Source organism: Brachypodium distachyon, chromosome 1, assembly GCF_000005505.3.
Source record: "Brachypodium distachyon strain Bd21 chromosome 1, Brachypodium_distachyon_v3.0, whole genome shotgun sequence".
NCBI classification, from domain to species: domain Eukaryota; kingdom Viridiplantae; phylum Streptophyta; class Magnoliopsida; order Poales; family Poaceae; genus Brachypodium; species Brachypodium distachyon.
Window position 1 is genome coordinate 62,844,370 of NC_016131.3, and position 25,506 is coordinate 62,869,875.

A 25,506-nucleotide genomic window follows, 5' to 3' on the forward strand; every position below is an offset into this window, starting at 1 on the left:
CCGCCAAGCGTTGACGTGTTGTTGAGCCGAGCAAACGTAGGGTTGTGCAAGATGCCCCTTGTCATTATGAGACGGTGGCCTAACTTGCGGGCCGTTTCCAATTACCATGCAAGCCCCCAATACATTTCTCAATGAGGACGGAAAGCTTTCAAACACTTTGGCGTAGGGTGCTGTGAATCAAATTCTGAGCGCCAAAGGCCGGCCGGCATCCGACTTCACCAAATTAAACAAGGAGACTACATTTTAGGCACCGCAAATCCCAGAAGCTCCGAATACGGAATTGACCAAATGGATTGGGGCTCGCCGCTCGCACATGCTGTAGCGCGAAATGCTCGGCAATGATGCGATTGGAACCGGCGGCCTCGTCGACGTCGGTGCCTAATTCGGTTCTTGTTTTTCTTTCGTCTGGTGAAGTCAAGGAGCGTCTGGTTCTCCCGGTTTCTAGGCATTTGATATTTGGATACAATGATTCGTGAGTCGAAGACACATGGCCATGGAATGTGGTCAAAAACAACCTACTGATGATAAATCAGAAAATCTTAACAGACAAACTTGAGTGCTCTCTCATTTCTTTTCGCTTGTCTACAGGGAATAGTAGGGACTAAGAGAGATTATACTCATTTTACACTCGATCTCTTCCAATCCCCAGCAAACCCTATACTCTCGAACAAGGCCTTAGGGTGCACATGTTTTAAATTTAACTTTGATTATCACTTAAATAAATAATGTGTAGGTTATATATGTGACATAAAAACAATACCATCTGAAACTTTTTCCCAAATATAGATTTATTGCATAATTTTTTTGGCACATAAACACAAATTACAAGTGGAAACTAGGGGGACAAATTTCATCTACTTGGTATTTCTCTTCACATTCCCAAGAAATTCACTGCACATTAGTTAAATCTTCCTCCAATCTCTTATCCTTGCACCTCCCCTCACCCAATAGATTGGTAACATTTGAAATTGTTTTACTGAACGCATCGCCAATAGTGTTTCTTCTTTGAAAAGGAGACATGCACGTTCATCCTCTACATCAACTGAGGCACATCTCCAATAGGAGGAGGCCACATCGGACGAGGGAACCCTGCCGCCATCTCACCCGAGCACTCGTCGGACAAGGAGATTGGGTGCGTGTGTGTGGTGGTGGTGGTGGATGGTGTGTGTGTGTGGGGGGGGGGGGGGTGTATTCGTTCCATGGGGAATTTCATGTGTGAGGAAGAGGAGGCGGGAGCAGAGAAGACGAGGAAGAAGAAAGGAGGCCGATGGTGCCGTCTACATGTCATGCTCTTTGGAAGATTAGATGACACATAACGCTAGCATGTGGCTAATGAGATTTTGAAGATGTTGACACAAGTTTACGGTGATTGTGGAAAAATGAAAGCAATTTTTAAAATCAATCGAAATGAGCCATGACAATGCCAATGAGAAAAAAGAAATAGAAGAGTTGACAATGTTAGGGTATATAACTAGTACTACTAGTTAAAATTGTGGGTTTCCAAAGATTTCAACTAATTTGATATCGTCATGTCTTATGTTGGATTAGTGTTGACATGCTCGTACTAATAGGTCTAGCAGTCTTTGAATGGATTGAGTTTTGCTAATACTGTCATTTTCTCTTTTAGATACAGTTTGATCCGTTCCGAGTCCCGGAGACTCGCCATCACGTTCGTCCCCACCTTCCTTTACAAATCATTTTCTACAGAACTGGCCTCATCTATAAAACCTTGCCTCGCCACCGTTTCAAGCACTACAAAAATATTCGCCGCGTTCTCAAAAGCCTAGTAACCCAGACAGAAAAGGAGAGACATAAACGCCGCGAACTCAAGCCATGGACGCCGCCGCTCCCCCAAAGCCGTCCTTGTCCAAGAAGCCCTCGCCGTCGTTCCGCCTCCGCAACGGCAGCCTGAACGCGCTGCGCCTGCGCCGCGTGTTCGACCTCTTCGACCGCAACGGCGACGGCGAGATCACCCTGGACGAGATGGCGTCGGCCCTGGACACGCTCGGCCTGGGCGCCGACCGCCCTAGCCTGGAGGCCACCGTGGGCGCCTACATCCCCGCCGGCGCCGCGGGGCTCGGGTTCGAGGACTTCGAGAGCCTCCACCGCGCCCTCGGCGACGCGCTCTTCGGCCCCATCGCCGAGGAGGAGGAGCTCCGGAAGGAGGACGAAGAAGGGGACATGAAGGAGGCGTTCCGGGTGTTCGACGAGAACGGCGACGGGTTCATCTCGGCGGCCGAGCTGCAGGCCGTGCTCAAGAAGCTCGGCCTGGCGGAGGCGCGGAACCTGGCGGCGGTGCAGGAGATGATCTGCAACGTCGACCGCGACCGCGACGGCCAGGTCGACTTCGGCGAGTTCAAGGTCATGATGCAGGGGATCACCGTGTGGGGAGCTTGACGACGGCGCCTGGCCTGGCTTTCGCCCCTCTCCTGTGTCTCATGTATGTATCATTAATCTAGGCATTGTAGCGTGATTCTTTGCTTGGCAGTTTAAGCTTTCTATCCTTGTTTGGATCTGCTTGCACAGCCTCGAAGAAGATTTTGCGTGAGAAGAACCGCGGCCATGTACTAATTAATTTCTTCATTTGTTTTTGTATAACAATTAATTGCGTGCTCTATTTTTCGAACTGTATCAAGACCTCGAGTCTTTTTCCAGAAAATTAAAATGAAGACCTTGAGTCCTTGACCAGCTTCCCCTAAAAAAAACTATTCGTTCTCTTTCGTGCGGCTTTCGTGCTCCTACCTAACATCGCAACTGCCTTTGCGCGTTGACGTATTGTGTTGTGTATTTCATCACTTGAAAAAAAAAATCGGTAAACAATGAAGCATATATAGAATACACTACATCACTGCTCATTATGTTTGTGTGCAGAGTCTGGAGCATTCCCTCTTTCTGAAAAAACAAACATCACTGCTCATTAGGTTTATTCTCTACTAAAAAAATGATAAAAACATTTGGTGTTTCTTCTGAAAAATCAGCACATATTATTCCAGTGAAACACATGCATGAAATAGAGGGTTCACATGGGACTCTGCCTCCATATACTCCATATATTAGTACTATACAGTGTTAAGCACATGAAGGTTGTTAGACCAACCAAATGATTTTTTTTTTGTGCTGAGGACCTACCACTTCTTGAAAGCAACTCACATCCACATGGTCTGCACTAGAACCGAGTTATAAATATACTTCATACATATAATCATTACCCCTTTTGCTTTCAGTTAAGTTTATGGCAAGCTATCAAGCAATATTTTCCTTTGGCTCTGCAGATTCTGAAGCACTGGAAGAAGGGGAGACGAGCAATCACAGGATCCCTAGACTGCTTCAGGCCTTAAGATTTGTAGGGTAATAGGGTTGTGTACTCATATTAGTTTCGGTCGTTAAGGAACTGGGTTTTCGGTCAGAAACTCAAGAATGCAGGTACTGGCTTGTACTTTTAGTATGTTCTTCTAACTATGGTGTTGTTACCATGTAGGTATTGTGCCTCTGATGTATGTACCTTAGTCTGTTAAGCTCTGTGTATATCAGATGTCAAAGAAAAAGAAAAGGCTCTGTGTATATCAGAACATGGGACATCTGTTTCATCCTTTTGTTTATTAAAACTGTATAATGTGTTGGATTTTCCTTGTAGATTGCCATATGTGTTAACTTCCTCTGATTGTATGTTTTTTTACAAGAGCATATATTGAGCACTTGACAGTTTTTGGTGATTTTACAGAATCAACTGGTTGTTGAGGTTATATGAATGAGCAATAATCAACAAATATTACTCCCTCCATTTCACAAAGGTTGGCGTATTTGGTTTTGTTAAGACAAGGCTTTGACCAATGAAAACTCTATTGATATGTATTTTTTCATACATGAAATTTATATCAATGGATTCATCTTTAAAAGTTCTTGCTAATGATCATGATTTCGTATCATATAACTTACATATTAATAGAGTAATTCTTGGTCAAAGGCTTGTCTTAACGAAACGAAATACGCCATCCTTTGTGAAATGGAGGGAGTATATGGTACTCCCTCCGATCCATAATAAGTGTCGGGGATTATATCATATGGTATGTTTGGGTTTCAAAAGAAGGGCGTATTATCAATGTTGTCATAGTACAAAGTATGAGCTACCAATATTCCAAGGCTAATTATCAATTGGCAAAATGTTAACAATTTTTTCAGTTGGATATATGACTATAGATAGTAGTGGTGCCATATTAATGGGATAGATGAATCCTGTGACTATATAACACTTTAAGGTTGGGCCTTCAAATTCTTCTGTTATGATTGGCAGTGACACTTTCTTTTCATCATTGTTGTTGCTGCCGGACTGGAAATGGAAAGCGTGTGTGCATTATTGGTTCAAAATGTTGGTGGTGCAAAGGTGATTTACTCAAATTACAACATACAAGAATCAGGAACATGCAACCTTAAAGAAAATATGTCAACAACCATAGCATAATCACAAGTTCACAACTTTTAAAAACACCTCTGCTTATTTGGTATTATCAAAAGGTAGAGCAATCTCTGCAACTAATAGCTAACTGTACTCCCACAAGCTCAAGAACTACATAAACATAGTGAAAATCAAAACTTACATTCATCACTTACATGAAAAAACATAGTTTGGATTACCGTTTATCTCTAAGCCGTGCCGTTGCTGAACTTTGGAGGTAAGAAAGCCTCCCACCATCCAGACTGGTATTTTGGGTATGGAGCTGTCCATTTCGCAGGCTCGTCAAACTTCAACTCAACAGGGTTAGAAGCCAGTGCTTCTTCAAGTGTTTCTGCATCGAACTGCTCCGCTAAGACCCTGTCCAGCCTTAGTTTCATGAATCTGAGAGCAAACAAGCAGATAAACAATCAGATCATTGGTGATTTATTACTGACGGATGCAGGATGCTGTTTAAACTGAGAGGTATAGAGAACCATGCTATAAGCAACAGCTATAGGATAAAAAATTCAAAATCCATGCAGATGCTGATTATCTCGGTGATTGTTAGGTTCAGAATATTCAGATGAACATAATTGTCAAAGAATGCCATGCTAGCATAACATGACAAATCAACAGGATAAGTGGATGCACACAGTCAGCATAGGCTCCCAAATTACTATCAAATACTCCCTCCGTGCCTAAATACTTGTTGTGGTTTGCACTAAAACCACGACAAGTATTTAGGAACGGAGGGAGTACTACTCAAAGGCTAGTATAGTCAATTGCTACTTACTCCGTAGTAAAAAAGGAAGTATATAACAAAATGATCTCTGCGTTAAAAGCAAGTTGTTTAATAAGTTAATTATTGATTATAATTAAAAACAATTGCGAGAAGCGAGAGGAATAATCTAACTTGCCATAGCACATGCATACTACTCATTTGTACGTTATGGACATTTCAAGTTCTTATTATAAAAACAACAAATCTTGCATGTAGAATCCAAATCTTTCCAAAGTTGGAATATGTTCAGATATGAATTCTTACACTGAATCTAAAATACAATTTTACGTTGCAAATTCAAATAATAAAAAGATCAATTCTCACACAAAAAGAAACTTTTCTCCACGAATTTGATAACTGTTTTGCCTTTGAGGACAACAAACCATTTTTCCTAGTATATATGATCGATGTATAGACTAATGTGCAGAGACATGCATATACATGTGCTATTTGACGTAGTAGTGTTACAAACCATATAATAGTATCATATAGGAGTGTACTAAAGTAACAATGTTTTAAAAAGATTAACGCATACATTTAAGATATTCCTGTTTAGTGACTGACCGGCTATGTGATTCGAGCGAAATATTCCTTTTCTCGCTGTGACAGGATATAGAAGGTTAATTGCCCTCTTATTAAGATACCCTTGACAATCAATGGCTGTGATTTTCCCACTACTCTTACCTCTAAGTTGGTAAGTGGTGTGTCTTAAAAGAGCTCAAGAACTGAGTGTTGCTCAGTTGGCTAGTGGCTTCTCTCTCTTTCGCACCAAGATCATATTCATATGCATGTCACAGGATCATCGATGAGGTAATTGTTACCTACATGCCTACAAAGGACATACACATTTGGAATGGAATTGCAAATTGCAGACACGAACAAACATGTTATGCTTAGCTGTCAAGCAGAGATCGGATGCAAATTGCAGACACCGGCCAATACTGATGCACGACATTTGCAACAGGAACAATCCTATGTAGTATGTACCTATACCATTGATCCCCATTATCTTATTTTTCCTGCTCTCTCATGATGCCATGTTGTTACAAATATAGCATGTTTGGTTTTCAAGTACTCAACCAACTCTTTCCCGAATAACTACGTTCTTTATTCTTTCGCCATCAAAGGCTCTGAAACAATACCGTGGTAGCAGAAAAAGAAATGTAGCAGGACCAGTCAGAAAATTGCGACGCTATGGCTAGACAGTCGTCCCGTTGTGATAGCTAGCACACATTTTTTTAGAGCCACATAGAATCGGAACCCAACACATCCTTAAATAATTGAGATGACGGGAGACATCAATCGATCTAGCTACTGATTGTCATCCTGAGATTGATAGCATAACAGCGCAGCAAGCATCATGATCTCTATAAATTTCTTAGACTTTTCAATCTATCATACGTGTGTCGTCCTGAATTGCACGCCTTTCTACAATAACAGGCTGCAGGTTTTATGTACTGCATGTGATCGATGGCATAAGGGCAGACGCACCCCATAAAGTGACAACTTACTAGTCACAACTGAAAGTAGTACCGGGCAAACATGCATTGGCGTTTCAATATCCATCGCGAACTCTGCCAATTAGCATTGCTCGAGCTTGCAACGATGCCTGAAGAGATAGCTGACTTACCTGATCCAGTTGCGGTCGGTGGAGACGAGCGCCACGGCTGGGCGTTTGAGCCGGCTGGTGATGTTGGGGAACCTGTCCAGGAACTTGGGCTCGACCACGAGCCAGAAGTCCTGCTCCTTGCTCCGCTCCTCGTAGAGCCGCAGCTTCTCCTGGAGCTGCTCCTGGAAGTGCTCCTCGTCGTCCAGCATGAACTTGGCGTTCGCCACCAGGAAGTAGTAACTCCGCGGCTTCTCCTCCTGCTGCGCAACCAAAAACACCACCCCCGTCTCAGAATTGAGCAGGTACTTTCACTTCCTCGGGGTTGGAATGTGAAGCAAGGGTGCGCCGTGCTAACTGCTTACATCCTCGGAAACCACTACAGAGCCCTGCTGGTCGGATTCGACGGCGAGGGCCCGGCGGAGGCTCTCGAGGCGCCTCGGCGGGCAGGAGATGGAGAGGGCGGGGGCGGGTCGACTAGCGGGCGCGAACCCGGCGTGGGCGCGGGGGAGCGCGCCCCTGGATGGCGCGAGGGTCGCGCAGGGGCGGAGGGACAGCGTCGCTTGAGCCGCCATTGGCTCGGCTCGGAGCAGAGGGGCCGCCGATGTAGTCGAACTGAACTGAGTCGAAGAGGATAGAAAGGAGGGAGCAGGGCGCCGGTACGGGGACGAGGAGCCTTATCTGGACAGAAGGGGTGCTCCCGCTTGGCGCTTTGCTTTCGCAGTGTACTGTGTACCAGCTGAGCTTGGGGCACTCCTCGTGAACTAATAAATTACGGAAAACCACCGCCTTAGGGACAAGATTTGACATTCGTACCGATTTTCGTTTTAGTTGCAAAAAATCATCGGATTAGCGTAACCTCTCGCTCGTCAGCGTCTAAATTTTTTTCTGACAGTTATGCCCCACTGTCGGGCCAGCGTGTGTTGCCATCTCGGCATCCAGCGTGACGTGGTCTCTTTCCTTGCTCCCCACCCAGCCGTCCCTGCCTCTTCTCCGGCGAGGATGCCGAGCTCGAGCCGCCTCCTCCCTGCTGTGCCGCACGCCGCTCGAGTCGCTGCTGCTCCCGGCCGCCGTCGCTCGCCTGCACGCCCCGCGCCCTGCTGCTCCGCTCGCCCGCGCGTCGCTCGTGTCAGTGCTTGCCCGCGAGCTGCTCCTCCCGCCCGCCGCCGCGTGCCAGCGCGCCCTGCTGCTCCTCTCAACCGCGCCCCCGCACGTTGCTGCTGAGCTCGCCGGCGCGCCCTGCTGCTCCTCTCAACCGCGCCCCCCGCCCTGCCGCTCGCGCGCCCCACGCCCTGCTGCTCGCCGGCACGCCCTCGCGCCCTGCTGCGCCCCGCCGCGCCGCATGCTCGCCCGCGCGTCGCTCGTGTCGCTGCTTGCCCGCGAGCTGCTGCTTCGCGCGCCGCTGCGTCGCCGCACGGCTCTCCGACAGCCATGGTAGTGAGAGCCCATCGGCTTTCAGATTGGGAAGGGAGAGAAAGTGCAGGGATGCCACGGTGGACGCCACGTTGGCCTGACCGGTGGATCCGGCTCGTTAGAAACGGGCTTAGACGCTAATAAGCGAGAGGTTATGTTAATCCGGTGGTTTTTGCAACTAAAACGAAAAGTGGTACCTATGTGAAATCCTAACCCTTAATGTGGTGGTTTTCTGTAATTTACTCGCTCGTTAACGTTGCAGCAGGCACGACTGCATGGGATACGATATGAGCCGAATGCAATTCGTTTACTCTGGACAAAAATTTCGTTGCATGGGCTACTTCTATACCCATAATTTGATGTTTGTACTCGGGCTATAGCGGGCCGATAGGCTATGAGCCATGCTCTGCCATGGGAGAACGGACGAACTGATCCGAAATTAGAGTCTTAGAGATTGTTCAAAAAAATAAAAATAAAAAATAGAATCTTAGAGACGGCACTGTTGGTCTGTTGCCTTAGGGCATCTCCAATAAGAGGTACCAAGCAGGTACTTAGAGTCTCTTATTTTTTGGCTGAAGTGGAACAAAAAAGTGAAAATGTGGTATGCTGCAGAAGTAACAAACTTGGCACAAAGACCAAGAATATGAGAAGATAGTTTAATGAAGAAATGAGTATGCCATGTGGGTCCAAACTGAAAATTTATTTTGATAAATGATTGATTGAAGAGAGAGAAAAGGGAGTAGGAAAGAGAAGAAAGTTAAGTACCGGTACTTCCCCTTTTGCTGTTGAGGATGCCCTTAGCTTTCACAGACTGCTCGCTTCAAACATGGAGTGTCACGAGTTCAGGTTGATATGTTGTTGTACTCCTTTCTGTTAACGGGTGAAAAATAGGAGGTGTTCAGATTTCAATTCGTATTTGTGCTCAGAGTTTGGGCATCCTTTCTGAAGCAACCTATTGCGACTTGTATTATGAAGGTTTTCAAAAACCATATGGCTGTATATGACGATCTAACGGGGATGATCCAAAATTACTGGTGGGGCGTGGAGAGGGAAAAGAAGAACTCACTGGCTGGCTGGCTGGCTGGCTGGCTTGGCAACCCATAGCAGGATCCAAGGCACTTGGGGAAATTAGCTTCATAGACATGAGGGTCTTTTATCAAGCCTTATTAACACGGCAAGCTTGGTGACTCCTCTACTGTGCAGATAGTTTACGTGCCCAAGTTTTGTAGGCTCGTTATTATCCAAACGGTATTTTAACCGGCACTTCTTTTCTGGGAATGCACTATCGACATGGCGCGCGATAGATATGGCCATAAAACAGTGAGGAGATGTACACAGTTAAAGGCAAGTGCGTCGTTTTTCTCTTTTTCCTGAGCAAAGCTTCGGCACCGAAACAGGAGGCAGGAACTGATCTGGATTGGGAGTGCCGAACCTTATTAAATGGATAAAGCTGAATGCCGATGGTTCTTTTGCCACGGAGGCAGGAGCGGCAGGAAGCACGCATGCCGCTGCATGACCACCAATGAGCGATTATTTTCAGTGCAACTCGTCACCTTTGACCTTTGGCAGTTTGCCAATATCTTGAAGCCAAACTCTCCATTGGTACGGAAGGGCTCACCCTCGCACTCTAATGGACATATTTGCCGATAATATTGGAGTCAGAAAATGCACAAGTGGCCGATCACAGGAGCTACAAGAGATACGTCAAGCAACAAGAGGCTGGTTGAGGAAGCAAAATGGCTCGATCGGCCAGGAAGTGAGATTAAGATTGTGAAGACATGACTTGGCTCAGAATAGAATCAGGCACAAAATAGGATCAGTCATGACTTGGCTCACTATGGTCTAGCCAGCGCCCCCCTAGATAGGAACAATCTAGATATGAAACAAATTCTCCATTACTCACCAAAAAATGCACTTTCAAGATAATTTAACTTTTTATCGGAGAATTTTGACTTTCGGAGTTTGGTGTGTGGCCTCCCGAACAGTTCAACTTCTTTGACTGGGTGGCAAGCCTTTTTTTTTTGCGGGGAACTCATTCGGGGTGGCAAGTGGCATTAACCACCGATCTCTAGTTTCAGTCAGTCCAGCCTCTAGAGTTTGGAATTTCAGGAGTTTGCCCGTCTTTCTGAGCTTTCTATTCTTAGGTTCACTTGTTCTAATCTTCTGTACATTCCTACTTAATCAATGAAAAAGGTGCTGCCGTACTCATCAAAGAAAACTAGATCATGAGCCGTCAAAAGCAAAGAACAATCATCTCGCTAAGTGGTAACCGCAGTGCGACACCCACTTAGTTTACAGGTGTACACTTTAAGCATCTCATTTCAAAACAAGCATGTCAATCACCGCAAATACTGAAGGGTCTTGAGAGCAGATGCCTCATTTTCTCCCTGGAACGAGAGTCAGGATCTGAGTCTGACTATAATTTTGGTTCAGCAAACAGTACTCTAATGAGGAAAAACAACAAGATCAAAGGGTGGTCACAGGTTAACCAATTTTTGGGTAATTTTTACCTAACCTGTTGACCCAAATCTCGTGGCTACATTTGAAGCAATTCTACAGACACCATCACTCTCTCTCATCTTTCTCTTTCTTCCACATTATCAAAACCACTTTTTACAGACGGCCATTGTACATGGCCTTACTTGTAAAGCCGAGGCTGTGCCACCACCGGCATCTAGCCCTACCGTGTTTGCCGTTAGATCTTCCATGGGGATCTGTGAAAGCAACTGTTTGCAATTCCTGTGAAATCTCATAACTGAATTAATATGTCCCATCCTAGCTGTGTCAGGGCAAGTGGGTCCCTGTACTGGCCTGACTTGATCAGACAGCCTGAACAGTCCTATGCCTGTTTGAACTACCGAAGGGGTGAGAGAAAACAGAGTGACATCAAAATATGTATTTTATCTCGTTCTTCCTCCTTCCGCATCTTCCAGTACGGGATTCATCTAGTATGTTTCCTTCCAGTGACTAAAGTACCGACTACAAAGTTAGGCACATGAAAGTTAGGCACGTGAAAGTATATGATCGAGCTGAATGTTAGGCAATGGACTGATAGATATTCTCATTTTCATATATTTATCCCAATCAAATCTCTCTAACAGAAGAATCCATGATGGGATGAAAACACAGAAATAATTTAATTTGGAAATAAGTACTCTTAGGTACTGGACTGGTACTTCAGTACAATAATGAGAACAGCTCGATTCACATGGATATATGATAGCAGTAAAAAATAGTTCAGTACAGGAAGTACGTTTGAAAACAACATTCTATAACCGTAGATAGCCTTCAAGATTTGAGGACACAAATGTACTGGTACAACAACATAGTTTGGTGGACAAATTAGTTTTGAACAACACAATGGGACACAAATCAGTTCAGTTCAAAACAGAAGGACATGAGATCGTGTTCCACTGTGCAAAAATCTATTTGGGTTCGCTAATGATCTTCAGTATTGGTACAGGGAGTCTGCACTTGTTCTTCTCTATATTCAGGATCTCATGAAGAAAGATGTGTTGTCCTTGAATAACCATTCTGCATTGAGAACAAACAATTTGAATTGATATGGCCGAGCAGTTGAGTACATTGTACAAACAAATGAATTTTCCAAGGTGCACAAATTACCAATATGAGTGGCTGCTCCAATTCATCCCCATTGTAATTCCGTAGAGAATGCAACATACATAATCTGTAGGTACAAGTTATTATGAAAGCAGTACATAACCGTGTTGGGAATATGCCCTAGAGGCAATCATGCCCGTGAGGAGATGTACACAGTTAAAGGCAAGTGCGTCGTTTTTCTCTTTTTCCTGAGCAAAGCTTCGGCACCGAAACAGGAGGCAGGAACTGATCTGGATTGGGAGTGCCGAACCTTATTAAATGGATAAAGCTGAATGCCGATGGTTCTTTTGCCACGGAGGCAGGAGCGGCAGGAAGCACGCATGCCGCTGCATGACCACCAATGAGCGATTATTTTCAGTGCAACTCGTCACCTTTGACCTTTGGCAGTTTGCCAATATCTTGAAGCCAAACTCTCCATTGGTACGGAAGGGCTCACCCTCGCACTCTAATGGACATATTTGCCGATAATATTGGAGTCAGAAAATGCACAAGTGGCCGATCACAGGAGCTACAAGAGATACGTCAAGCAACAAGAGGCTGGTTGAGGAAGCAAAATGGCTCGATCGGCCAGGAAGTGAGATTAAGATTGTGAAGACATGACTTGGCTCAGAATAGAATCAGGCACAAAATAGGATCAGTCATGACTTGGCTCACTATGGTCTAGCCAGCGCCCCCCTAGATAGGAACAATCTAGATATGAAACAAATTCTCCATTACTCACCAAAAAATGCACTTTCAAGATAATTTAACTTTTTATCGGAGAATTTTGACTTTCGGAGTTTGGTGTGTGGCCTCCCGCACAGTTCAACTTCTTTGACTGGGTGGCAAGCCTTTTTTTTTTGCGGGGAACTCATTCGGGGTGGCAAGTGGCATTAACCACCGATCTCTAGTTTCAGTCAGTCCAGCCTCTAGAGTTTGGAATTTCAGGAGTTTGCCCGTCTTTCTGAGCTTTCTATTCTTAGGTTCACTTGTTCTAATCTTCTGTACATTCCTACTTAATCAATGAAAAAGGTGCTGCCGTACTCATCAAAGAAAACTAGATCATGAGCCGTCAAAAGCAAAGAACAATCATCTCGCTAAGTGGTAACCGCAGTGCGACACCCACTTAGTTTACAGGTGTACACTTTAAGCATCTCATTTCAAAACAAGCATGTCAATCACCGCAAATACTGAAGGGTCTTGAGAGCAGATGCCTCATTTTCTCCCTGGAACGAGAGTCAGGATCTGAGTCTGACTATAATTTTGGTTCAGCAAACAGTACTCTAATGAGGAAAAACAACAAGATCAAAGGGTGGTCACAGGTTAACCAATTTTTGGGTAATTTTTACCTAACCTGTTGACCCAAATCTCGTGGCTACATTTGAAGCAATTCTACAGACACCATCACTCTCTCTCATCTTTCTCTTTCTTCCACATTATCAAAACCACTTTTTACAGACGGCCATTGTACATGGCCTTACTTGTAAAGCCGAGGCTGTGCCACCACCGGCATCTAGCCCTACCGTGTTTGCCGTTAGATCTTCCATGGGGATCTGTGAAAGCAACTGTTTGCAATTCCTGTGAAATCTCATAACTGAATTAATATGTCCCATCCTAGCTGTGTCAGGGCAAGTGGGTCCCTGTACTGGCCTGACTTGATCAGACAGCCTGAACAGTCCTATGCCTGTTTGAACTACCGAAGGGGTGAGAGAAAACAGAGTGACATCAAAATATGTATTTTATCTCGTTCTTCCTCCTTCCGCATCTTCCAGTACGGGATTCATCTAGTATGTTTCCTTCCAGTGACTAAAGTACCGACTACAAAGTTAGGCACATGAAAGTTAGGCACGTGAAAGTATATGATCGAGCTGAATGTTAGGCAATGGACTGATAGATATTCTCATTTTCATATATTTATCCCAATCAAATCTCTCTAACAGAAGAATCCATGATGGGATGAAAACACAGAAATAATTTAATTTGGAAATAAGTACTCTTAGGTACTGGACTGGTACTTCAGTACAATAATGAGAACAGCTCGATTCACATGGATATATGATAGCAGTAAAAAATAGTTCAGTACAGGAAGTACGTTTGAAAACAACATTCTATAACCGTAGATAGCCTTCAAGATTTGAGGACACAAATGTACTGGTACAACAACATAGTTTGGTGGACAAATTAGTTTTGAACAACACAATGGGACACAAATCAGTTCAGTTCAAAACAGAAGGACATGAGATCGTGTTCCACTGTGCAAAAATCTATTTGGGTTCGCTAATGATCTTCAGTATTGGTACAGGGAGTCTGCACTTGTTCTTCTCTATATTCAGGATCTCATGAAGAAAGATGTGTTGTCCTTGAATAACCATTCTGCATTGAGAACAAACAATTTGAATTGATATGGCCGAGCAGTTGAGTACATTGTACAAACAAATGAATTTTCCAAGGTGCACAAATTACCAATATGAGTGGCTGCTCCAATTCATCCCCATTGTAATTCCGTAGAGAATGCAACATACATAATCTGTAGGTACAAGTTATTATGAAAGCAGTACATAACCGTGTTGGGAATATGCCCTAGAGGCAATCATGTATGATGTAATTCCCAATGTATTCATAGATATTATTAAGTTGTCCTTGTTTGAACATCTGATATGTATCATTGAATATGTGATTTGATTGCGGAACTATGTATTCATGTTGTTCATACTAAATTGTCCTTAGTCATTGAGGTTGTGCTGGACACATAACCTAGACTAATGTGAAAGTTGGCTGAGGACTCGGTTCCACTTGTCATGGGCATGGTGATGTCATTCCAGCTTACACGGACTCGGCTAAAGAGTTTAGCGAGTCGGACTGACCCATATTGAGATGCAACGAGTAGGTCGTCATTTGCATGTCTCAATCAATGTAATCCTTAGACCTGAGGTTATCGCACAATCCGAGTTGTGGATCACCAACTTAGGTTCTATCAAACGTTGTTCCGTAACAGGACAGTTATAAAGGCAGAGTTCGGGTTGACTGAGAATCAAGCTGTGTGATGTGGATAACCAAGATGAGATTTTGCCCCTCCGACTGGAGAGATATTCTCTGGGCCCTCTCGAGTGATATGATTCGGGAAGCATGGCCATGCGCGACTCGGTTAACTGTTAACCGGATCGATCGACTAAGAGTTAGTCGGATGAATCATATATCACAGATCGAGAAGAGAGTTGAACTATTAAAGGGATGACGATTAATCGCCTATAGTTTGACAAGATATATCGTGAGGCAAAAGGGACTAAGACGTATGTCACATTGGAAGGTACGTCGTCATGACTCGATGGTACTTGGGAGTCGGCACGTTCTGCTAGGAGCCGCTACCGATTGATCGATTGAAAGTCGGACTCCAATCGTGTCCAAGTCGCCATGAGCCTGCGGGGTCACACACTTAAGAGCGGGAGCAAGTATTTGGTCGGGTTGGACCCGAACCGGAATTGGGCTGACAATGCGAGTTGGACTCGCAGAGTGGATGGGCCACAAGTGCTGGAGCCCACTTCCACTCGGTATATAAGCAGGGGCGTGGGATGCCTAAGGGACACGGTTTTTTCACTCTCATGCGTTGAGAACCCTAGCCCCATTCAGTCCAACCGTCGCACCGGACCTAGCAGTCCGCTGCCGGAGCTCCTCCTCGCACGTGTGGATACCGGCAGAGGTGCTGTACGTTCAGCACTTCGACGATCGCGGGATTGGATCGGCTGGATCGGATCGAGGGACTGCACTGCATCAAGGCGCCGCATCGATAATCCGCAACTGCGCGTCTAGTGGTAATCCTCGTGGCCTTCTACCTCGGCTAGATCTTGGGAGTTCGTGTAGAAAAAGTTTTTGTTTATCTCTACCCGCACCTTCAAACCGTACATAGTGCAAAGGAATGACAGCACAAGTACATCCATGTGCATGTTGCTGTGAAAATTATAAGTTGCACAATCATACAACTTGACGTACTAGATTTAAAAGTACAACTACATCTATATGCTTACTGTTGTCTAAACTATAAATATAGAAATCCCTCAACATGTTTGTACTGCTCTCACAAGGTATAAGTACATTTATGTTCAATCGTACACAATAATAGATTTGAAAGTACAAAAGTATATATATGTCCGTAAACATGTTTGTACTCCATTTGCAAGGTACAAGCACATTACAAGGGAAGAAACCATTATAGAAAGGATGAACTATAGGTGATAAAACAAGTACATATTCATGCTTCCTGCTGTGTACAAGGAATAAAACAACATATTGTAGTAGTTTTGAAAGTACAAGTACATCTATGCGCTTGTTGTTGTGTACCCTGGAGAGAAGAAAGCTACACGGGACTGGAGAGACATTGGTACTGGAACTTTGGAATACCCATACAAGTACATAAGAGAAATATTAGTACTGGAACTAGGAAGGATAAACAGAACATGAACCAATGGAAGGAGAGAGAACTAATACAAGTACGAGTACTTATTGGAATGAAACACTAGATTTTTAACAGATTTCATCAGTACACAGCAGAGACTACAGTTTTTACAAGTCAAGAGTACCAGTACTTTGCAAGCACGGGACGTACCTTTGATTGACTCATCGTCTCATGTACCGCGATGATTGAGATAGTCACATTTCTGTTCAAATCTTACACAATAAAAACGATCCAACGGAATTAAAGAACTGGCCAAATCTTCGCACCGCCACCCAAACTTAGAAGAAATGATGGCACCAACCGTTGAAGAGAATGAAAGAACACAAACCTAATACAAGTGTTCAGTTAATTTGGTACAATGTTCGGTTAATTTGGTACAAGCACAACAAACATTTGAAACAGATCAGCCACAATGTTCAGTTAATTTGGTACACGTACATGAATTTTGAAAAACTGGCACTAATACAAGTACATTTATTGAAAAACTGAACACTCATATCATTGATTATATGATAAACCTGAAGTACATTTATTGATCTAGTAGGACCAAGAACAAAGCCGAAGTACATGATGTGGCTAATGAAGCCCTTAAGGTACATATCGTCCAATCTGGTAAATAGCACATAATTTGAAAAACAAAATTTGCACTACTACAAGTACCAGTACTCTTTATATTGAGCTCTAATTATATGCTAAACCAGAAGTATAGAAATGAAGTAAATGTGGCTATGAAAATACTTACGAAAGAGTAGGACCTAGAACAAAAACGAAGTACAGTACATGATTGGAACAAAGTACATGATATACAGGCATGTTGGGAAGGAAGTACATTATATGCAAGATTGTTGGGAACGAAGTACATGATGATCCAACGAGTGGGATAACAAACTTCTTTTGGCAGTAAATGTTGTTCTCTCAATACAAGCACATGTTCAGAAGAAACAAAGGCAGTTCTTTTGTTTTTCTAAAAAAGCAACAGACATATAAAACAGTCATCCTCCCTCAACTAGTAAGTGTACATTCCACATGGAACATTACCTTATCATCAACGGCGGTGAAGATGCGCACGTACTTAACTTCATACCCCAAGAACTTGAGACATCTGAACTGGATCAAGGACCAATTAGAAAATGATAACTATGTACATACACGTACAAGAACATCTTGGGGCCGGCAGCGACTTTGGGGTGGAGGCCGACGGCGGCGGCGCCCTCCTTCGTCTCTCCTCGCTCATCTGCAGCAGAGTTAAGAGATTAGGAGAGAGAGGAAGGCGGGATCCGGCGTCCGCGGGGTCGAGGGCGGCCGGATCCGGCCCCGTCCGGCCATGGCGCAAGGGGGGTCGCCTCGGGTCCAGGGCGCAGGAGGAGGGGAGGACTCGGAACCAGGTAAGGGGAGGAGTACCGGCAGCCCGCGCTCGGCGGCGGCGGAGGAGCCAGTGGCGGCAGGTATTGCAGAGAGGTACAGCAGTACACCGAACGAAGGAGGAGGAACGGAGACGGAGGGTACGAACTTCGCAATGGAGACTTGCAAGTATAGGACGCCTGATACGTGCGTGGGCCATCAGACATGACTACTCTTACCTGTACAAAATGCAGGCCTACGGAAATTAGTCACATCAAGGGCCTCCGCTGCTGAAGTTGATGATTTTTCAGGATCGTCCGATCAAGATCCGAGGGCAACAATGATGGGGACATATAGTTGGGATGGCACCGTGTGTTTTGTCGTCTTACTCGAGCTTTTTCTCTCCGCTGAATCCGCAGGAGAGATATCAAGGCTCAAAGGGGTCAACAACGTCCAGGTCTTCGTGCGGATTGGCCGCATCTTCACTGGCAGGGAAACAGGATTAGCTACCCACCCCCTTGCATCACCTGCATGTGAGAACCAGATCGATTCCCATGGACCCATGATATGCTCTCGGCAAATCGTACACATATCGGTTGGAATTCGCAGCTTCCTGCCTGTGCATCACTTACGTCACACCAACAAAGGCTGGATATCACGGCGTCTTGCTTCGCCGGATCGATGCTCTGATGTAACCTTCCCTTGCACGCTAGCACACGGCCGCAGGTAAAGGCAGCATCAATGCATCGTCCATTCGCACAACACAACAGAGGCCAACGCTGTCTAGGCGCTCTCATTCGCTGGCCCCACGTGCAGCAGGCAAACGCCACCGCCACTTCCTTGTGGTCTACGCGTCGTGATAACAATCCTAAACCAACCGTCGGCGCGAGCAAGGAAAAGCCCGCGGCATATATGTGTTGATGAGATTGCCTGTCGGTGGAAGCAAAGGAGGATGCGAACGGCAACGTCCTCTTTGGCTTTCTTGAACGTACGTAGCAGTAACCACTCGCAACAAAAAGCATGGCCAGCGCTTTCAGGCTTTTTCGTGAGTGTGGCGTGTGGTCTGCTCCTTGATTTCCTTTTTTCTCTGAAACTTGGTGCGTTCAGTGCCGCCTAGCGGGAGATCATCAGGTAATGGAATTTCACGATCCATGCATGACAGCCTATTTGTACAATTGTACCCAAAGGTGGTGGCGCCACGATTATTTTGCTTCCAGCGCAGCCGTGAACCGTTTCTTCGGTCCTTAATCCTTCACCTAAACCCAATTACCAGAAAGGTGTTACTGCTAATTTGTTATTCACGGAAGCAGAGAGCATGGGGCTGCTATCCGCAAAAAAGAAAAAAGAGGAAAGCATGGGTCTGCTATATCACGGTATCTCATTCTAAGGCGCTCAAACAAATCTCGCCTAGGGTAATTTACTTAGTGCTTGGTTGAGGTCATGAAGTACAATGTAATGGAGTTCCAATAACTGACATGGATCTTCCGTTTGGTTCATAAAATATTGAAAACTGAAATGAAACCACTTGGTATCTCAAAAGAAAATATTCTCCTAAGCATGCATAACCATCTCATTCCTTAAAAATTAGAAATTACTTGGTTTCAAGTGGAACCAGTGGTTGTAGGTGTTTGGTTCCTAAAATACAGAGAAGTAAAACCGTTCCATTACATTGCGTTCATGTTGAAATAGAACCGTTCATTCCATTCTACCTCATTCTTCAACCATGCAAACACTATTCTCCGATTAAACAAGAAGGTAAAGACCGTAAACCATGCCCAGAAAAGTATTGCTTAATCAATGCATGGAAGTCTGTTGACCGTTGACACGACAAAAAGCTTCTCCGTACCATGAGTATTTTCATATGCCACAATACACTACCTTTTCTTGTAAGTACCACAGTGACGGTACTTTGCTTAGAAAACATCAACAACATAATAGTTAGATTATGGATCAATGTCATTAAAACTTAGCGTGGGCTTTGAACTATGAAACCAAGCTCACACAGATTGGAGAGTAGAAACAGAATGCGAAGATAGTGGGAGAGAGTGTTGTTCTTTGGTTCTCTAACTCACAGGTCGCACGATCTAATTTGACAGAGGTAAAAAGAGAAAAATTGGAAAAGAGTGAACAGACGACGAATAACTCTAAACTTTATAGTAGGAAAGAAGTTGTCTAATACTACTGGTGAAGAAAAAAAACAGCAATCCAAATATCCACAGCACAAATCATGACAAAGTTCTTAAAGTGGTCACGGGTACTCGCAACAAAGAAAACAACAAGCTGCACACCGAAGAAGAAAATCAACCACAACAAGTCTGTTACTAAACCATCCCTCAAAACCACTATTGCCCACACAATCCACAAGGAGCAGAACAACATCAGAGAATGAGCGTTGGTTCGTGTCGGACGCTTTAATTTAGAAAATTCTCTCTACAAAAAATCATTTCTCTAGATCTGTCTCTCATTCTATAATAAATCCATGTGGCGGAGAAACATGATATATTCTATCAGACGAGTTATAAAAAAGGAGTACATCAATTGGACGAAGATTTCTTCATCAAGGTGCATGTGTCATCCATCCAAAAAAAAGTATGATCTAGGATTGGTCATTGGTCATTCGGTTTGCATGATTTTTAGGAGATTTTAACAGGATTTCAACCCTTAGAAAATTTTCCTATAAGTACCATTTACTTCACAGAAATAGATAGGCTAGATTCCTAAAAATTATGTCCAAATTGATCTAATTCTTATACGTTCTAAACATTAGGTGAGATCTGATGTAAACTTCATAAGAATTGAAATGTGCATGACATTACAGTCATCTACTCCATATATTTTTTATTTCTGTAATTTTAAAATCCTGTAAACAATTGCTGCAGGTAAATCCTCTCCAATGAAGGCTTAGCAATTGCTGCAGCTCCTTCGGATGCATCCAGCACCAGCAGATGCTTATACTCGTCTCTTTTTCTTGCACAAAAAAGATACTCCATTACTATTGGGAGTGTATATTATTTTGCTCCAGGCAGTATGCTTTTTCACCACCTCCCATCACATGGCACCACATGTCCGCATGAGGTAGGTTTGCCTTTGGGACCTTTCCCAATCCTATAAGCTGTAGGGACATTTCTTTGTGGGCTTCAAAATAAAAAGCTGAAGCTCGTCGCAAGATTTTTTCACGTGCACGTTAAAGCCAGTGCAAGTGGAAGAATGATGAACAGCACGACCTAGAGATAAAACGATCTGATATTCCCGTGACAATGTATAATTTATGGAAATGTCTTTTTCTATTTCTAATTTTGTTTTCTCAGTCAATAATTATAGCCATTTAATTAAAACATCCCATCATTTGTACAATTATACTTACATGAATTTTATATGAACCGGGTGATTAGATCAGACAGTTGTTAGAGTAGACTCAGAAATAATTATCTCTCGATAATCTTAGAACTAACAAAACTGATAATTTATACTTAGAGTTGGGTGTCACGACCTGAGTATGCCGACGGATAGAATATAATTTTGATGAAGCTTTTTTCAGGGAAAATTTCGATGAAACTATTTTTCTTCTCGGCTCGTTAAGCTTGTTAAGGCTTGGGTCATAACTTAACGAGCTAAATATTAAGCTCCGGTAGGTTCGTTTGGAAACTGTTTAAACTCATAAGTTTTGTTATAAGTATAGTTGAGTTTGCTTAGATGCTGAGTACACGGATGGATGCGGCCTGCGATTTTGTGAAAAGACAAACGTTTGTGACAAAGTAAACTGACTGGATCGGTAAAGAAAATGACTAAGTTACTATGGAAAATCTTTTGGACCGAAGAATTAACGAGCCAAACGATTAAAAGGTGAAATCTATAATTTGTCGATTCATTAAGGAAAGTTTTGTAAGAATGTTAATCCTCGATGTGTTTTGTTAAAATAAGATTAACCATCAAAGATGCCTATAAAATTAGGGCACCCCCAAATCTTTTCCAATTGTCCATTAGAGGGTCCATGGACGAAGACATAATGTAATGAGAATCTTTATTTGTCCAAAACTTATCCACCTCTCTCATTTCTCCAAGAATTTAGGGAGAGAATAGGAAGTGTCCACTTGTCCGTCTGTCCAGAGGTCAGAGACCCATGACAGGGACAATTGCAGGGATATACTCTCGTTTGTCAAGACACCATCTAAATGAACAAATAAGGAGGACAAATGAAGCCTCACCTTTGGAAGATGCCCTTATCTCAGCTGCTAATTGCCCATGATTGGTTTCAGCATTTTGCTGCAAAATTATCACTGCAGTCTAGTTCGGTATCAAAGTATTGAAAAAACCGAAGTATTGGAAAACTGTAGTATTTTTGTCTATAGGTACAAGATACTTTGGTTTTAGGCCGGATATCGCAATATTTTGGAGTATTGAGAATATTGTGGATCTGTTTGCAACTTTGGTATATGTTTGATCAGTTGCAAACTCATGCGTTATGAAGCTAGCTAACCGGTCGAATCAACTACAAACTCGCACGTGTCAACAGCTACATGGGGCCGAGGCTCCGTGTTGCAAAGGCACCATGTCAAAAAAAAATTATGGTGCACCAGGAATTAGCAGTAGCAGTGCACCAGTTTCAATTATTTTTGGCTGAAATTGCATATACTCTGGTGTGAATGTTAAAGTTGTGCACCCGGGTATTTTTTTTTCCCTAGCTCTGCCCTTGTCAACAGCCATGCATGATACAAACTAGCACGTTTTGATGCCATGAACAAAGATTAGCTGCCATGCTCGCCTATACGCTTTCTCTGTTTTAATGCCATGAACAAAGATTAGCTGCCATGCTCACGTATACGCTTTCTCTGTCGCGTCGTCCAGCACACATCTCCTCCCCCTTCCTCGAACACACCTCCCTCCCTCCCCCCCCCCTCTCTCTCTCTCTCTCTCTCTCTCTGCGCTACAGGAGAGCGATGGACCTCCTGTAGCAGCGTCGCACACCGCCGTGTCGGGTTTCCGGCCCAGACAAATGGCCGAACTCCGAGTGCTCAGCCACTAACGGGCCCCAGGCGGCGCCCGCCACCTCCGACGTCCCCCGCCCTATCCTCCCCGCGCCGCCCCGCCCCTCACCGCTTCTGATGCCCCGCGCCGCCTCATGGATCCGCAGCCCGTCTCCGGTGCCGCCTCTGGCCGGCCTCGATGCGAAGATATGTAGATAAGAGTGTTTTTTCGTCCGTGCTTGGTAAAAAATAAAGAGGCCTGGATCTCTCTTTTTTTTATAGGAGTGCCAGTCCCCACTTATATGCTTCTCATGTTTATTGGTACAAATTTAAAAACGATTCAAAAAAACTTGAAACTTGAAAAATGGTCGATCCTGATGAAAGCACACGTGAAATTTGAAAAATTGCAGGTGAAAGTTTACGCGCGTTTCTAAAAATTTGGAGGTGAAAGTTTATGCGCGATTCTGAAAATTGCAGGTGAAAGTTTATGTGCGATTCTAAAAATTGCAGGTGAAAATTTATATGCGATTCTAAAATATGCAAATGAAATGGGATGGATATTTTAACAAAAAAAATGTTTTTAAATGAAAATGATTTTACATTGTTGACATACGAATTGCATATGGGGTGCACGCTCAATTTAAAAAGAAAAAAAACTATAAACGAGAAAGCAAAAATAAATTTGCATATAAACTTCACGTGCAATTTTTAAAATTGTGCATCAAATTTCACGTGCAATTTTTAAATTTCCCATCAAATTTCACTTTGCAATTTTTTGAATTGCATCTAAAATTTCACTCTTATACTACTATTTTATGTTTGTGCACATATATAAAGTTGAAAACAAAAAGAACAAGAGAAATAAAAATAAAAAACAAAATGAGTTATAAATTAGAAACCAAAAATAGAAAAAGGAAAATGAAACTAAAAAACGTCCAAGAGGAGGATCGAACCAGTGACCTCTGCGACAGACCGACGGATGACAAACCACCGGACCTGACTTAATTTGGTCATTTCGTACTATATATGTTCTTTTCCGCCGTCGACTAAGAAAACAAATTTCTCAGGCGGCTGATCCCTAGCCAATTCGTTTTTTATACAAAGGAAACACCTCAGGTTTGTTAATACCCTGGTCTTAAAGCTGCAGTTTTCTTTGATTAGCAAACACTTCACCGCATATAAAACTACAGTAAAATTAAAAACGACAGTATTCCCAAAATACTGTAAAAAACGAGCTATCAAACAGGGCTTGCGTGTTTACTCCGTATCCGTTATGCGTTCCTAGCCTTTTAAAATGAACTAAAAATAAACGAAACTTTGAGCCTGGCTCATACTAGGTCTCTGAGACACCAAAGGCCGGTGCTACTACCTCAGTATTGTGTGGCATACGTTGTTCAATAGGGCATCTTCAATAGGGCACGAATACATAGGTCCATGTCATCACTTTTCTCCGTCCTAATCTCATCTTTCCTTTATTATATAAGGGATATTTTATTTTATATTTTTCTTTTCCTAGTAGGTCCACTGTAGTCCACTTTCTAGTCTTGGTACACGTATAGTAGTGATATCTTGCAGAAAAAACTATCTCTTTAATTTTTGGTTCCACCGCACCAAAAAACTATGATGGAGAATACAAGTACCTGCTAAGTAGTACCCTTGTTGAAGATGTCCTTAGCTACTCTATCAAAAAGGAGCTACTCCCTCCGTCCAACAATAGGAGGCATATTAGGATTTGGTTGACCAAGACTTTGACCTGTATGTCATATAATTATGTATTAATAGAGTAATTTGTGGTCAAAGTATTGATCAAAAGAAAACTAATACCTCCCTTATTGTTGGACGGAGGTGGTACCGCAGGCAATCTCTTTCCAGGGACGATTACACCAAACGAGCTACCTCAGCCCGTTAAACAAGGAAGTGGGTTTCCTTCCAAGTGATTAGGCTAATCTTATGGCATAGTGCTGAACACATGCAGATTTAGTATGGAGTATCTTTTTGGTAGGGCACATGCAACCGATACTGTTCTTAATTCTGATGGAATATTTAAGCCCTAGTCGAGACAAGGACACCGTTTATCTAGGCGAGACAAGCGCGTGTGGTGTGACGACCACCGAGCCATACGGAAGAAAATAATACTAATCTAATCAAAATCGATGCTGGAGGCCGGTGTGTTCGCTGCCGTTAAAGTCTGAAGTAAAGATTCATGTGCCAACGGAAACGTACAACCCTTCTTCCAGATACTGCGGTGGAGGCGACCAACCAAACCTGTAGTAACCACAGAGCGAAAAACATCGCATGTACCGTTCCACCGCAGCGCACGACCTACCTACCCGCAGCTGGATTTGCTGTGGCTACAGCTCTTTTCTTACTGCTGCTCCTACGGAGGAGTACTACTTTCGCTTCGCTCGCGTCCAGCGTCCAGCGTCCAGTCGTGCAAAAGAAATCAACTTTTCCACCAGCGCTCGCAGGGTGGTCCGTCGCGGTCCAGTCTGCGTCACGGTCTGCGATAATGAAACGAGGCGGAATACTAAACTTTTCATTTCAGCGCGTCCAAGAAAACGTCCCCGGAGACCAGACCATGACGCCGTTGATGTACACCGCACACCACGCGCTCGCGGCCTCGGCGACAGATAATCAAACGGTCAGATTTAACTACTGCAGCTCGTGGAGTGTGTTGACTTGGGCTGGCAGAGGATACAACCAGGGTTTTTATGGCTACGTTGATGCATGCTACTCAATGTTTACACGGCGCGGCGGGGCCACGGAAATTATCCACTGTGGTGCCCACGGACCGGTGAGACCACACGGAGCGACAAGGCAATTTATAACCAGAAAGAATTTCCCGAGCAAGGACCCAGGATGACTTTCGGCAGCTAGAGCCAACGATAGGAAGGAAGCATTTGGGCGGGGCAGGCACAT

General features: G+C 43.8%; 2 protein-coding genes and 1 long non-coding RNA gene across 4 annotated transcripts; 1 reads left to right on the plus strand and 2 right to left on the minus strand.

Moving 5' to 3' along the window:
* Positions 1-1,737: 1,737 nt before the first annotated feature.
* Positions 1,738-3,684, plus strand: LOC100832182 (probable calcium-binding protein CML27). The gene is made up of 2 exons (XM_003557940.4): positions 1,738-2,440; positions 3,273-3,684. Exon 1 carries the CDS (start codon positions 1,834-1,836, stop codon positions 2,395-2,397), a length of 564 nt encoding a protein of 187 aa, XP_003557988.1. The 5' UTR covers positions 1,738-1,833; the 3' UTR covers positions 2,398-2,440; positions 3,273-3,684.
* A 725-nt stretch (positions 3,685-4,409) lies between these two features.
* LOC100832683 lies at positions 4,410-7,551 on the minus strand. Its single transcript, XM_003557942.4, has 3 exons — positions 7,185-7,551; positions 6,844-7,082; positions 4,410-4,834 (listed from the first exon to the last, which is right to left on the minus strand). Exons 1-3 carry the CDS (start codon positions 7,392-7,394, stop codon positions 4,642-4,644), a joined length of 642 nt encoding a protein of 213 aa, XP_003557990.1. The 5' UTR covers positions 7,395-7,551; the 3' UTR covers positions 4,410-4,641.
* An 8,395-nt stretch (positions 7,552-15,946) lies between these two features.
* Positions 15,947-17,824, minus strand: LOC112269928. 2 transcript variants are annotated; one of them, XR_002962191.1, is made up of 3 exons: positions 17,684-17,824; positions 17,321-17,516; positions 15,947-16,610 (listed from the first exon to the last, which is right to left on the minus strand). It is a non-coding gene; the product is annotated as an uncharacterized LOC112269928 (long non-coding RNA). The 2 variants fall into 2 exon arrangements; XR_002962190.1 differs by having other exon boundaries at positions 15,947-17,516.
* Positions 17,825-25,506: the final 7,682 nt, after the last annotated feature.